Source organism: Botrytis sinoallii (genome assembly GCF_014898435.1).
Source record: "Botrytis sinoallii strain Bc 23 chromosome Unknown BSIN_004, whole genome shotgun sequence".
Classification (NCBI taxonomy): Eukaryota; Fungi; Ascomycota; class Leotiomycetes; order Helotiales; family Sclerotiniaceae; genus Botrytis; species Botrytis sinoallii.
The window spans coordinates 2,151,450-2,166,667 of record NW_024066031.1 but is presented as its reverse complement, the minus strand read 5'-3'; the positions used below and the strand labels follow the sequence as shown (position 1 = coordinate 2,166,667).

General features: G+C 43.1%; 3 protein-coding genes across 3 annotated transcripts; 1 reads left to right on the top strand and 2 right to left on the bottom strand.

Annotated features, from left to right (window-relative positions):
* Positions 1–160: 160 nt before the first annotated feature.
* EAF02_003077 (uncharacterized protein) lies at positions 161–1,582 on the bottom strand (the record flags this gene model as incomplete). Its single annotated transcript, XM_038899125.1, has 1 exon — positions 161–1,582. The coding sequence occupies one exon, from the start codon at positions 1,580–1,582 to the stop codon at positions 161–163; it is 1,422 nt and encodes a 473-aa protein (XP_038761413.1).
* Positions 1,583–3,123: 1,541 nt separating this feature from the next.
* EAF02_003076 (uncharacterized protein) lies at positions 3,124–4,630 on the bottom strand (the record flags this gene model as incomplete). Its single annotated transcript, XM_038899124.1, has 3 exons — positions 3,124–4,311; positions 4,369–4,534; positions 4,593–4,630. 3 exons carry the CDS (start codon positions 4,628–4,630, stop codon positions 3,124–3,126), a joined length of 1,392 nt encoding a protein of 463 aa, XP_038761412.1.
* Positions 4,631–5,201: 571 nt separating this feature from the next.
* On the top strand, positions 5,202–8,828 carry EAF02_003075 (uncharacterized protein; the record flags this gene model as incomplete). Its single annotated transcript, XM_038899123.1, has 4 exons — positions 5,202–5,226; positions 5,963–6,069; positions 6,177–8,738; positions 8,802–8,828. 4 exons carry the CDS (start codon positions 5,202–5,204, stop codon positions 8,826–8,828), a joined length of 2,721 nt encoding a protein of 906 aa, XP_038761411.1.
* Positions 8,829–15,218: the final 6,390 nt, after the last annotated feature.

The following is a 15,218-nucleotide window of genomic DNA, read 5'->3' as shown; positions in this document are numbered from 1 at the left end:
ATAACCAACCAATCTAGCTATTCCATACCGACGCCTCCCCCGTAAACGCCATCGAAACACGCACTCCATGTGATATAAATATACAGATTCAATTCCCAAATACCGTTAATATATACAAACCCGAGCACCAAGAGCCAAGCGCGCCTCACCCGCTCCACCCCTACCAATCCCGTTCCACCCTCCACGCATCACCAGGCACCAACCCCTGCGCCCTCAAATCACAATCCCTATGTCCCCATTTCTCCGCAAACACTCTCCTCCCATGTTCAATCGACATCTGAATGCCTATCTCAAAGCCCTCCGAATCCCTATAGTAAGGATCATTTTGTCCGCCCACCTGTCTTCCCTGCCACGTGTTTCGTCCGTTTTTATTCGCGACCTTGGAATTTCCCATGTGATCTAATACGTCTAGAAGTTTGCGCCACGATTCCTGGGCTACGGGCTCATCGGTCCATTCTCTGTGATTTTTGTCCGAGAAAAGATTTCTCGAGCTGAGATCGCGGGGGTGCTTCTCAGATGGAAGAGAAGCATCGGTTGTTGAGTTCGAATCTGCTCTAGCGAGTTCTTCTTCGACGGCATTCGGATCAATGAAAGAAGGATCTGGACCCTCTTTCTTTCGGTACAAAACTTCGAGATCATCCAGACTACTTGCTACATCCCAGATAGCACCCGCAGGCCAGTCTCTCATTTCGAATCCTTCCATGGCGAGTCTTTCATGCATGTCGCAATCGGTACCGTAGAAAGGTATCAAGGTATCCCAACCTCCGACTTTTTGATAGGATTCCGTGTTAACGAGAGCGAGACGATCGTAGGAGAAGAATTCGAGGGCCCATGGTTTTACGACTCCTGTTTCGGGGTTTGGAGTTGTTACATTGCGGAGAGCGGAGACACAATGATCGTAGAGGGATTGAAACTTTTTGGGTGAGGGATTGACATTATCTGGATGAGCATCTATCCATCGATCCTCGAATGACAGAATGGCGAGATCCATATGACTCCAGAAGTAAGTTGGCCATTTGTTCTCAATAGCTGTCCATAAGAAATAGTTTTGTACTTGGGAGAAGGTGAGTAGAGTAGGTGCTATGAGGACATTCACACCAAGCATATGCAATCGAGTATGATTGAGAAAGAAAGGATTTTGAAGTGATAGTTGTCCATCTTTATTTGAATTCATAACACCTGTATTTTCGACGACGTATATATCCGAAGGAGGCCATCCTGCAGTGATGTAAGAAACAACGACTTGCTGAAGAAGACGCCAATTCCTCGTAAACCCAATGAGTAGAGGAGTTTTTTCGGGGACATGCGGATTAGGAGGTTGATTCCACTTGGGGATTGGTGGAAGTTCTGAAGCTGAATGTGCGTTCAGAGCAAGAGGGAAATTATCAACTATAGGATAACTTTTCGGAGGCTTCAAGGTTTTGTATTTTGGATGCTTTGGTCCAGTCTCGATTGGTTCGGATGGAGGAGCAAGAGATGTGAGTGGTCTTATACTATCTAGTAGATAGAAACCAGTAAGAAGTATAGTCGAGGCTACGAATACACTAAGTAGCATATAGCGCTGGCGTAAAGTGATTGCCATGATTATCTGCAATCTACTTATGGAATGGAAGGAATTAAAATGATCGGAATGTGATGAAATAGGAACACGCCAACACAGCGATTATGAACGATCAGAAAAAGACAACATCAAATAGCAAACAAATGTCAAAACTATTAATTGCGAGGGGCATCCTACAGAATAACAGAGAGAAAACTAGTCTACCATGGCTCGAAAGAACAAAGACTTACGAATCCATCCCACTAAGGAAGCCCCCCAACGCATATTTCCTGATATCATAGACTGCTTGAATGCATACTATATGCCAAGTCTAAACGCACTAATGGAGAAACGGTCTCCAAGCGGTAGTATTCGGTACAAATCCTCTTCAAGCCCCCATCTATGTTGTTCATTGGCGCTGACATGCACGACAATTGCCATATTGATGATTATACCGTAGTATGTGAAGAACACCTACTTCATGCCCCATAAATTATAGACGAGGAATTGCTTCGCACCGAACAGGCACGGCATGATAATTTCCCTGCACGTACCCTGACTACCTACTTGAAAGGCTCGTGTGCTTGCACTATATCTCCATTTTTTACATCCTTCCTGGCGGTACGAGTTGATTTCAGTCGGTTATCACATCCAATGATGTTTGATCACAGAAATTCTGACGCCCAGCTTATTGTCAATCTGTTATTTATCGTCACTGGGGCGTTAATTGTCACTTGTTACCTCCAAAGATAAAAATAGCCTTACAGATATAATTTCGAACCATTCCACTTCAAATATAGGACCGGAAGTATCCTCTGTCTTGAGATAGATCCTCTCAAGCTTCATTTGCGCTACATCGATATTGACATCGATACAATCTCAATCCAACGTAGAAACCATGCCATTCTCAATATATTGGAGCCTGGAGATGAACATAACTTTTGAGCACCAGGATGATGGGTTTCACGGCTCATCTGACAGTGGAGTGCTGATTGAGAATTGATTATATAAAGCGCCAATTGGTGAGAACTTATGAGAAGCAATTCGAGAAGTGCATGGGTAGGCAGTACGATGAAATTTAGGACAAGGTAGGTTACTGAAGTTGGAATAAAAGTTTGGAACATGTACTTTTGCGCATTGCATATACACCTATGCGGGAAGGGAAGTGCTTCAAATTTACTGACACCTGATTGACCATTCATGTCATGTGCTTACCTCGCATAATCATTTACCATGGAAGATATATTACCCCCCTTCATGAGAGCCAACGAGCTTAGGATTCTACTTGTTAATTTCAACCTCATATTTTTAGAACATCATTGATTGTGTTGAGAGTGTAAATTCTCTGTTCTGAAGTCAATTATTCTTCATATTAAATTGAATTGTAATTGAGAGAAGCTAGTCAATGCAACTCGTCCTATACACATTCTAAGCATAAAGTTCGTGGCATATTTCTCCAATAGCCAAGGAGGAGCAAGGAATTTATTCTTCTGGTATGAGCGAACTCCACGAACTCCTGCTGCTCTGATATCAAAGTTCTCTCTTGGCGATTCTCCTATTGATAGCACATGCTTTACATGTGGTCATGATGCAAACACTCGGACAACCTGGTCTACACACCCTGTCGCAATAACACATCTGATGCTTACTTTTGCATCCTCTTTCTTCGCTGTCCCATTCCCATTCTTGGTCGGAATTGCCACTCCATTTTCTCCATTGAGAATAGGAACATCCTTAATAACACTTGGAGCCCATCTCATACAACTGACGAAATGACCATGTGAATCACTTATTGTCTTTACACATTTTCCTTCTTGCGCAAGATCCCAACACCTTAATGTCCTATCATCTGCCACACTTAACAAATATTTTCCACCAGGATGAAAGACAAGAGCTCTAATCCAATTATCATGACCAATGAGTGTCTTGATCAATGTACCTCTAGCATCCCATATTCGAATACTCTTGTCTCGAGCTCCGGTAGCGACGTATTCAGCGGAACTGCTCGCTGCAGGTGGTTTCTTTAATCCTGCCATGGCAGCCAGGTGAGGGTAACTTGCTGGTGGCGCGAATACACAACATTCAATCGTATTTTCATGACCCAATAAAGTTGCCTTTGGTTCTCCTGATGATGCATCCCATATTCTTGCGGTTTGATCCACCCCAGCAGATAGAAGCCATCGACCGTCAAAAGAAGGTGCTACGTCACGAACCCAATCCGCATGTCCTCGAATAGTTTTCACACAATATCCCGTGGAAACATCCCATATGCGTAAAGTTTTGTCTCGACTTGCTGATACCAAAAGGTTTCCAGATGAAGGTGACCCAGCTGCGCCACTAGGTATGAATCGTACGGCTGAAACAGAATGATCGTGTCCAGGTAATGTGCGAATATTCTTATACTGATCGCTTGGGTCCCATAATTTAATAGTAAGATCACTAGAACACGATGCCAGCAATGTTCCTCCTCTAGGGCCACCGAAATCAACATCCAGTACTGCTCTTGTGTGTCCTTTGACAGTGAGTTCTAATTCTCCAAGCTCCCAATCCCAAATTTTGATTGTGCAGTCCTCCGAACCCGATGCCAATGATGAAAATACTGGATGAAACGCAACACAGGTAATTGCTTCCCTGTGCGACTGGAGATTATGCCTCGCTGGTGATTTTGGTAACCAAGCTGTGGGATCGGTATTTCGATTTGATAGAGATGTAGGTGTTGCATTATCGATTTCACTTTGTAAAGCCGCATTTCTCGCTTCGAGGTCCATTATCTATTTCCCAATCATCAGTATGGAACTCTTGTTGAGATTGATATTGAGGATTCTCACCTTCTTCTGTAACCGCACCACACTTGTCCATTTCTTCTCCAGCAGACCTTCATATTTCTTACTCGTGGCCGAATCGAAGCTTTCACCGATATCAAGTTCCTCACGTAACGTCGCGGCACTATGTAAAAGATTCGTCGAGGTAAGGTATGCTATCATAGACTTGTGCCTGCGAGAGTAATATTAGCCATCATGAGGATGTGATGAAGAAGATATGTTCAACTCACAGCTCCTCGGCCTGCCGCGACGTCAGATATTGGCTCATGACGACTATTGTATGCGATACATGAAGTTGAATGGGACTCTGATATTAATTTCTTCCAAGGCTGATGCGCCTGGCAAGCGAAATATTAGACGGTTCGATTCTTGTCTCCGATATGGATCTGATAGTGATCTCTTTTGCCTTTTTTTTGGGTTCTCGTGGATGGGTAATTTGTTGTGATTTTATGCCTTTTTGACTTTTCGAAGCGCAAGTATGCACACACGCTTTTGCACACGTTCCTTTACACGTACCGGTAAAGTGTTAAGGTTGGGTATGGATGGCTCGATAGATAGATAGCTGGCTGGCTGGCTGGCTGGCTCTACCTACTTTATTTATGCTCAGAAGCGCGGGGTGTCCACAACTTTTGTTTTGACGATAGGCGGTAGGGCAGAAGTTCTTTCTTTGTGTTCTACTGAGACAAAACGAATACTTTGGACAATTGATGAGGATTCTTAATTATGAGATGATATGAAACAACATTATGCAAGAATCCATTATTACCATTATTATGCCATGAATTCTAGAATCCGTGGGAGGGAAGGTTCATGACGTTTTGTTATACGATGAGTATCTAATGGTATCTACTGGTATCTACGTAGGTAGGTACTAGGTAATTTGGAAACATTTGGATTGAGATTTCTTTCTTCTGTTGACATTCACTCCAGACAGACCACGCGTTTATTCTTTGATGTTTCTTCTTCTTGGGCCAAAAAGTTTCATCCCCTGATACAGTTGGGACGCCCAACTTGATTATGAAAAAGAGTGCACGCGCCAATTTGGCAGGGGTTTATCGATATCGGTCGTTACGGTTACGGTGACGGGAGTACCCTCTCTTCAATTTTGCGGTAAAGTCAACAACACAACACAACGCATCAATTCAATTCAATTCATTTCTTCCAAAGCCGTACTCTATACGGTGGATTTATATTCTCAATACTTATTAAGAACAAAGTGTGTTGTTTACTATTTTGACATACGCAGGATTTTTATCAACATCAAGCACTTTTCCCCCTTCCACTTTCACATGAGATAATTCTATCAATATCAGAAGTCAAGTCATTCAAATTTCAACCAAAACAATCCATCCTATCTACATACCCACCGGTCCTTTCCTCTCCCCAAAATTTACCCCACGACCATAAACTCTTTCTCAAATTTGCATACAACATCAAATTGGTAGGTGGCTTCCGTTGCTCTTTCCCATATGCAATAATGATGGCATTTTCTAATCTGCGACACCTTCAATCCACCTCTCCATGTTCTACACGGGATTGGAGAAGCATCCCCCTCCGTTACCCATGTCTTTATCAAAGCTAAAGCTAACCAAACGGATAGCTACTGGAAAGCTACCACAGAGTCCTAAAAAGTTTACAGGAGCCAAGATGGCAGAGCAAGAAGAAGATTTCAGTTCTCTACCCCTCCCAGATAGATTTCAACACAAGGTATGATTTTTCCTGCTGAAGTTCCATTACGACTTTTTCTCTCCTTTGCGCCATCAATCCCTTGCAACTGGCAGCAAACGTAGACTAATACTTACACTCGGTGATAGATATGGAAAGTAAGAAAGGCAGCATATGAAGATGCAGCAAAACAATTCGAGATCACACCAGATGAACATGACCAGTGTTTAAAACCATTTCTTAACGACCCTGGATTGTGGAAGGGAGCGGTGGCAGATTCGAACGTTGCGGCACAACAAGATGGTATCGCGGCATTATGCGCTTTCTTAAAGTTTGGTGGGCGCGAACATTGTACCAGGACACGAAGTCATACATTAACTTCCTTGGTCGAGAAGGGATTGAGTTCAACAAGGGCTGCTACCAAAGCATCTGCGCTCGAAGCCCTATTGTTATATGTCGAACTGGATGTAGCTGCCCCTGTCATCGAAGAGCTTCTTCCTGCATTGTCGCATAAACAACCAAAAATTGTCGCAGCGACAGTAACTGCAATAACCGCTATATATCATGAATATGGATGTAAGACAGTGGATCCTAAGCCCGTTCTCAAAGTTCTCCCAAAACCATTCGGTCATGCAGATAAGAATGTACGTGCGGAAGCTACAAAATTGGCTATCGAGTTTTATAGATGGTTACGAGAGGCCATGAAGCCAATGTTTTGGGGGGATCTCAAACCTACACAACAGACCGATATGGAAGCTCAATTTGAACAGATCAAGGGGGAGCCAGCGCCGAAACAAGAACGATTCCTCAGATCACAACAAGCAGCAATGTCTAGGGCACCTCCCCCAGGTGAAGGTGGTGCAGAAGAGGAGGATGAGTTAGAGGCTGAAGGTGTCGAGATTGATGCATTTGACTTAGCTGAACCACAAGATGTATTATCCAAGGTCCCTGCAAATTTCCACGAACAGTTAGCTTCGTCAAAATGGAAAGAGCGAAAGGAAGCGCTGGAGGCTCTATACACCTGTGTCAATGTTCCTAGAATCAAAGATGCCGATTTCGGCTTGATAGTTCACGGTCTGGCGAAATGCATGAAAGACGCTAATATTGCAGTTGTCACTCAAGCTGCACAGTGTGTTGAAGTTTTAGCTCAAGGTTTACGAAAGGGGTTCGCCAAATATAGATCCGTCATTCAAAGCCCCATTATGGAGAGATTAAAAGAGAAGAAGGCATCAGTTGCAGATGCTTTAGGTGCAGCACTTGATCAGGTATTTGCAGCAACGAGCTTGACTGAGTGTTTGGAAGAAACTATTGAGTTCTTGAAACACAAGAATCCTCAAGTTAAAGAGGGAACCGTTAAGTTTTTAATTAGATCGCTCAGGACAACTCGAGAAGCTCCCTCCAAAGCCGAAGTAACTCAGATTTCAGAAGCTGCAAAGAAGTTACTCGCGGAATCGAGTGAAGTACTGAGATCTAGTGGAGCCGAAGTATTGGGTACGATAATGAAGATTATGGGCGAGCGTGCAATGGGACCACACCTTGAAGGACTGGATGATATTCGGAAAACCAAAATCAAGGAATTCTTCGACATTGCAGAAGTCAAGGCAAAGGATAAGCCTAAGCCTCCTCCCGCCCCTGTAGCTCCTAAAGCCGCCCCAGCAGCAGGCCCTAAGAAAATGGTAAAGAAGACAGTCGCAAAGAAGCCACCTCCACCACCAAGTGCTTATGCCCAACAAGCTCCATTAGAGCCCCAGCCTACAGCAAGAAGTGCCGCTGGACTAAAGAAGCCAGGTGGTCTTGGACTGAAACCACCAGGTAAAAAAGTGGTACCACCAGCACTTGCTTCACCTAAACGTAACGCCCCATCACCAGTTCCGATTGAAGAAGAAGCTCCACCTCCACCTCGTGTAGGTTTAGGTCGTGGACCAGCTGGTCGATCATTGGCAAAAGCACCATCCGCTAATGCAGCTCCTCCCATGTCCTCAATGTCACCTCCACCGAATGCCGGTTTGACTGCTTTGGAGAAAGCTGAGCTGGAAGAACTGCGATTGGACAAAGATCGATTATTACGCCAAGCTGACGAAATGCGCCAAGAACGCTCAAGACTATTTTCAGAAATTCAAGAATTGAAGAATCAAAATGCACAGCTAATAGAGGATCATACACGAGACGTTTTATCAATCAAGGCAAAGGAAACCCAACTTGTTCGTTCGAGAGCAGATGCCGAAACGGCGGAAGCAATGTGTGCGCAATTAAGGAGGGAGCAAAACAGATTAAAGCATGCTTTATCAGCCGCCGAAAGAGCCAGTAACCATAGCCCATCGAGGGGATTATCGAGCCCCGGACGTGATGGAGCACATGATGAAGCTGGCAATCACCGCGAATCTATGTATGGCGCTCCTTCAGACAGTGGACGCCCAGATTATAGAAGTCGCCCTCGTATGTCTATCACATCTTCAATTGGAGAAGATCATTCAAACGGGGCTGGTCCTTATGGTCGAAATATGTTAAGTCCTGATTTGGAACCTACAAGTAATGGAAGATCAAGTGCTGCTAGTGGTAGTGGCAGGGCTAGCCCAGCACCACCATCTTACACAAGTGATCGCATGTCTAGAACTGGTAGTATTCCTAGTGGCAATGGAACAGGTGTAGAAAGCTGGAAGAGGGCTGCCGAGGTCACAAGTGCTTTGAAGGCAAAAATTGAGCTTATGAAGGTGAGATTTCTATACCTGCTTTTACATACTGTTTTCAAGGTACTAATAACAATTCGTTTATAGGCACGACAAAACATATCCAAACACTAAGCATATGGAAATCAAATATTTAATGAACCAAGGATAGAATAGGCATTAAGAGCATCGGGTAGATGGCGAAACGGAAAGGAAAGGATAGAAAGGAAGGTTTATTTGGCACTGATCAAACGGTGTTGTGGTCGTGCTTGGTATTTTTTTCCCTTGTGGTTTGAGGTGGCATCTTCTGTCTTGGTGCATATAAGGGGTTTCATTCGTCGTCGTAGACGAGGGCGAGGCGAATGCGAATGAATGTGAGGCGAAATGAGACGATGATTATGCTCACATGCCGTGTTCGATATGCGTATGTGGTCGTGGCTGGCGTTGATTGTACTATATTGTACTTTATTGTACGAGCGCAGCACATTTGCTTGAGGGGAAAGGATGTCATGTGCGTAGATATACACACATGTTTACGAAGTATAGGTTAGGGATGGATGCCCGCTTGCTTGATGCGTAAATGCGTAGCTGCGTAGGGGTCTTGTATTTCTCTTTCTTCAATGATACCATGGAAATGAAAATCTACGCTTATTGTTACGAGTATTTGAAATCAGTCCATCGTGCCGTTTATGTTTATGTTTATGTTGATATCTGGATGCAAAGAAGGGAGAGAGAGGAGGGCCCCTGAAATTCATGGTGGTGGTAGGTAGGGGGTGAGCTGTTGTGCGACAGTAATGGATTACACGGCATGTGGATGACGATGTCAGGTTTATGTAGAGGTATGGATGATGCTTTTGTGTTTCAAGGGTCTGCTTTGGTGATACATTGCTTTTTTTTTCGTTTTGTTTTCATGTGCGCGTGTGCTTGTGTGGGTGAGTGTGAATGGGGGATTGGAGATGGTAGTGGGATGTACGTTTTATGTAGGGTGCTTGATTTGGATGGGGATTGAGGTTTTTTATTGTTTTGTTGAAGGGTGGGTTTTGAGGGGGAGTAGGGTGTAGAATGAGATGGTATGATGGGAGAATATATTTCTATCTTGCAGTATGTATATCTGCATGTTTGCATGTACATCTACGAAAGAGGCGAGGTTACAATACCTAGCTGTTGAAAGAAAAAACCCCTAGGTCTAACTACAGGTCCGGGTCCTCTTGCATCGGAGAATTTTTTTTTCGTACCGAAATTAACGGGAGGGCAGGCGGGATGATAGGAAAGGAAGATTTTGACACATGTAGGTGCTAGGTTTCTTTGTATTATGTATCATGTATCATGTATCATGTATCATGTATCATGTATCATGTATCATGTATCATGTATCATGTATGTACGCTGGGAGTTGAAATATTCTCCGTGCCGGAGTGTGGATAGGGGATAGGGGGTCGGGAGAGGGGAGTATTGAGATTGCATGGTGCATGCGAATTGACATATGGGATATGGGATATGGGGGCGCGGGATGGGGGTTTCTATGGAGAGTTTGTATGTGAGGCGTGAGGAATGGGATGGGAATTTGGGTATGTTTGAGTAGGTAGGTATGTATTAGGAGCGCATGAACGGGCGGACACGCGATGGATCATGGGAGAAATATAGATGGTGTGTTTATTGTATTGTATTGGAGCATCGCATGGCATGGCATGGCATGGCATGGCATGGCATGGGAGGGAAGTCTTGCACTTTTTCGATATTTCTCGAGGGGAGAGGAGAGTTTGTTTGATTGTTTGATTCTTGGATTGTCAAAGCGGAATTGAGATTTATGGGGTGTTGAAATTGTGACAATTAGATTGATGGATTGAGAGTTAATTAAGTGTATATAAGAATTTAGCGTACCAGTAGGATAGTATGTGACTTTCCTTTCCCATCAAGCGGCTACAAGTTCCGAGTTCGCTAATCGAGGAGAAACTACCTATCTACCTACCTATGAGAAAGAGATGATATGAAATGAGTATCTAAGTTCTTACGTCATAAAAGATTCAAATTGATCGTCTCGGAATATAACATCCTTTGAAGAAACGTAAAGAGTGGGATGCCGAGATGGGGCAAATGGGAAGGAGATATGTTCTAGAAGCTTTGGAGAGGTGAATCCTTCGAGATAGTTGGCACGCGATGTTGGAGACCTGAGTTTGCGATTTACGTATGATGAATATTCTCGTGCACTTCTTTCTCCTCAAAGGGAGAAGAAATAGCTTGGGTGTCATATCATTTTCCCAAACAACAATTCTCACCACTTTGAAAACATTGGATGATTTCCCAAAGGAGATTTTACAGCAGCGATTCAATTTTTGCTTTTTTTTTTTCATAGAAAAAATGTAATCTAATATTTTAGTCTTCTAGAAGTTATAATTTAGGTAAGGTAGACAGACCCGTCTATGTGAGTGATGTGCAGGACGTCACATCACATCCTATCACAACGGTCGGACATGACATTGGTAGGGTTTAGGGTGAGGCAAGGGGTCGTCTTACATTTTCCAAGATGGGTTTGGGAGGGATGAATGGGACACTGGGGTTGAATTGGACGCGCGCACATGATATCCTGTTATACCTATGCTTGTCAGATGAGATATGGTGGGTGGGGTGGAGAGATATGAGTGGTGATGGATGGTAGATGGTGGATAGTATGATGCGGCACGGATATTATTTCAATGTTATAACGGTGTTGTATTGGGTGTTTTTGTTGGGTACTGGATGGATTTGATGTCGGAGGGAGGGAGAACAGATGGTTGGGTTGAAGTGCTTTAGATTGGAGTGCTTTGAGGCACGCGAGCCACGGTACTGTGCCGAGCAGTGTGCTTTGCAATGTTGTTGATTATGGAAAACGAGAATGAAGGGGTAATACTTTATAATGTAGGTATGTATATCGCTATTGATATCAACACCAAGCCTCCCCAGCATGCATACTCACATACTCACGAATACCTTTAGCTACGCAGGATTTGTTTTCGTGAAAATGCGATTTATGTGATAGGTTGAAGATTGCTAAACAATCTGCACCATAACAATCTGATACTTGCGAAAATAGCAAAGGGAATTGGATACCGTGGGTACCTGGGAATGGGAACATGGCATGGAAGACGTTGAACAGGTGGTCCAAGCAAGTTTGGTAGCGAATGTATGCGCAGCTGAGAAGGGTTTTAGATGATGAGCGCTGCATATTCGGGGTAGTATTCGAAGGGGATATGTGGGTGAGGGGTATGCCCTTGTTTTATTGGTAGGAAAATATGTGAGTGAGGACGAGTGAGATTGGATTATTCATTTGCTTGTAAACAAACCGGTATTGATAAGATGAGAGGTCGGATGGAACTAGAGATGGGGTGAGAATTTGGGCAGCTTTACGTCTTTCAGTGAGGGATAAGGAAAATGGTGAGCTTGTGACTTTTTTTGAGATACATGGCTTCGAATTTGTTATTAATTGATTGATGATATGGAAGTCAGACTATCGAGAAGATTATCTTCAGTGGTCGAAAGGATGAATAAGGCAGGTGGGGGTTTCACGAATGATACACCTTCTATCGTATATCTATGGATGAGTTGGCCTCGCTAGCGAGTAGTAGATGGATGGACTCGCGCGCGCCGAGTAAGGACTTCATAGCAAATGACGCCGATGATGATGAGTAATGAATAATCGGTGAAGGACTCTAGTATATCATCCATACCACCCACTTCACATAATATGGCTGGCTTCGGAGTGAGCGGAGAAAGAAATGTCTAACGAGCTCCCCTGTTGGAATTGCACTACTCAGGTGTGTTGAGGTTAATCCATTGAAAGCTAAAAATAAATAAAAGTCGCGGAAAAATTATTGATCTTGCTATTAATTTACAACAATTATCTCAATGCTTTTCTTGGGCCGTTGTACACGTAGTAGACATGAATCTACAGCTACATACGACATGCAGGAACCATATGATCAGATATGCCCAGGTTAATGGGATTAGATTTGTAACATTTGGACCATCTTTTATGCTGGACGACTGTATGTGTATGGACTGCAATAAGTCAAAATCGGTAAACATGTTATAGCACCCTGACTGCAGCTGTGTATTGAATATCGTTGTATTGTTCTCCCAATTGATAAACCAGGTTTCGGAAGAAAAGCCGTTAAAACGGGCTCGACGGGCAGGTAGAGATAATGAAAGTGCGTACATATGTTGTGGAGGGACGGGATCGGCTGTAATTATCTATTCTTCTTAGTATTTTGGTCTCGAGTCTGTCACTGCAATGCAAATTAAGGAAAAGGAATATGGACATACTGAACTAATTCGGTAGAAGGATCTCCGAGGTCTATGGGGAAGATCTTCATGCTGTATTCAAAACCAGTGTATGCAGTGATCACAATATATCTAATTTGATACGATGAGTTTGCCGCTTACTTCTATCTCGCTATAACCTAACACCTTTCATTAATTGATGTCCAAGTGAAAATCAAGACTTTACAGATGCAACACCGGCTAATGAATTACTAGTGAAGTCTTGACCAAAAGCCAAAATACCCCCTTACCATCTGCCGAGACAACTCTTCTCCTCTTTCCATCCCGTCTGCTCAGGACCTCAGGTATCTGCATCCCTGTCTAATCTTTCTAACCTTCTAAGAATCAATCAATCGAAACACCATAGAAATGTTAATCTCGCACAACATGTCTTGTGTACGTCAATATCTATCACCTCTCAAATTCTCTCCAATCTCGCTCATCTACAAATCCATACTTCCGAATCCCCGCAAGGTGCTACAAACAGGATTATTTTCCGCGAGCCACCAACCATCCATCCAAACTCTTGCTAATCCTTGTCTTTTAATGCTTCGACCGCTCGCATCCGGTTCATCGGCTCTTTTATTGTATATTGATTCTCATCGGTATTTGCCATTGCAGTTGCAGCCGTTTGCTAGCTTTCCATGTCTTGTCTTGTCTCGTCTCGGACGGAATGAAAACGGTTGTAATAGGAGAAAAGGAAGATTGTAATATAACATACTACGCACGTGAACGAGGCACTTCTTTATGAGTGGCTCCGGTAAGAGCCGGTATTATATGTCTTGGGTGTTGGGCATGTATTGCTATCTGGAAAGCAATGCTTACCTCCGACGCCGTTACGAATCTCTTTGCTTACCCGGTTCCTAAGCACATCTATCCACACTGTCCACATCGCGTTCTAATAAAATTGAATACCGATATCCGTCCATATCAGCACCCCTAGTAAATATGAAAGTATATCGGGATCATTGAAGATATTGTGACATGAGGTGATTGATACTGACTTGCCTAATCGGGTAACTATTCAACATACAATATCTCCGTAATTCGCACACGAAATGACCTCTTCATGGATTCTTTACCTTTTTTCCGACCACGATTGAAACGACAGCTGCATCCCGCAGTTCACCCCCACCAAACCCCACGTCTTCTACGACGTTTGGAAGAATGACAGGATGAACTACCCTGTCTAGGACCTAGGCGATGTGAATTCTAGAATTTCTACTCGGTACATTTCCCACGCGGGTACCCCAGTCAGATACATGGCAATGTTGTTACAGTAGTCACTAGTACATTACATATGGAAAATTAGTTTATCCATTTCGCGTGGCCAAGGGCTGATCGTCCCAAGCAGATGGAATAAAAACAAAAACAGAACAACAGAAAAAATGTGATAGATCAAATAATCCAAAATCAAATCGTCGCGGTACCAAAATCAAAACACACCCCGCTCTTTTACAGAGGGGATCTAGAGAGCCCGAAGACCTGGTTAATATGTTGAGTTACAGAATTAAAAGACTGGAGTCTCTGCGGTGCAACATATCGTCTTGTATGCTGAGTAGCTTCTTGCTCGCTTGTAACAATAGCGTCTAAAAGCTATGTAATCGTGCTCATCGAGGTCTACGGAGGTATTATAAATGCTATAATAAGTATTATAAATGATATAATAAGCAGGAAGACTACCTAGATAGAAGCTGCCTTATTGCGATTAATAACTCGATGAAAAAGTACAAGAGGCGAAATTAGTATTGATTACGAAGAATGTACTGAAGTGGCTAAAAAAATACCTCGGAGTAAGAATAACAAAACATGTTCGTATTCAAAAATAGGATGTGCTTGCGATTATTTTACTAAAATGATACAGTAAACCAGCCTCAGTGAGGGAACGCGTTGTACAGATGATGCTGATGAGAATAAATTATTGCAAGATGACTGTATTGCGCAGAAAATTGCAACCAAAAAGGGGGGGGGGTAAATACACGAAGAATCATTCGGAAATACATTCTCACTGTTGATAGCAACGAAGCGAAGAGATATTCAATTTTTGATTTCTATTTTATTGAATAACTCTAGCTTACATCATATCATTGTTATATCAATTACATCAATCATAACCTTCACCGCATATTCAACAAAAAACCAACAACCTAGCTGACCAGACCAGAAAGAAGTCAACTAATAGACATACTGTAACACTACATACGAAAATAATTCCACCACATGTTGTAC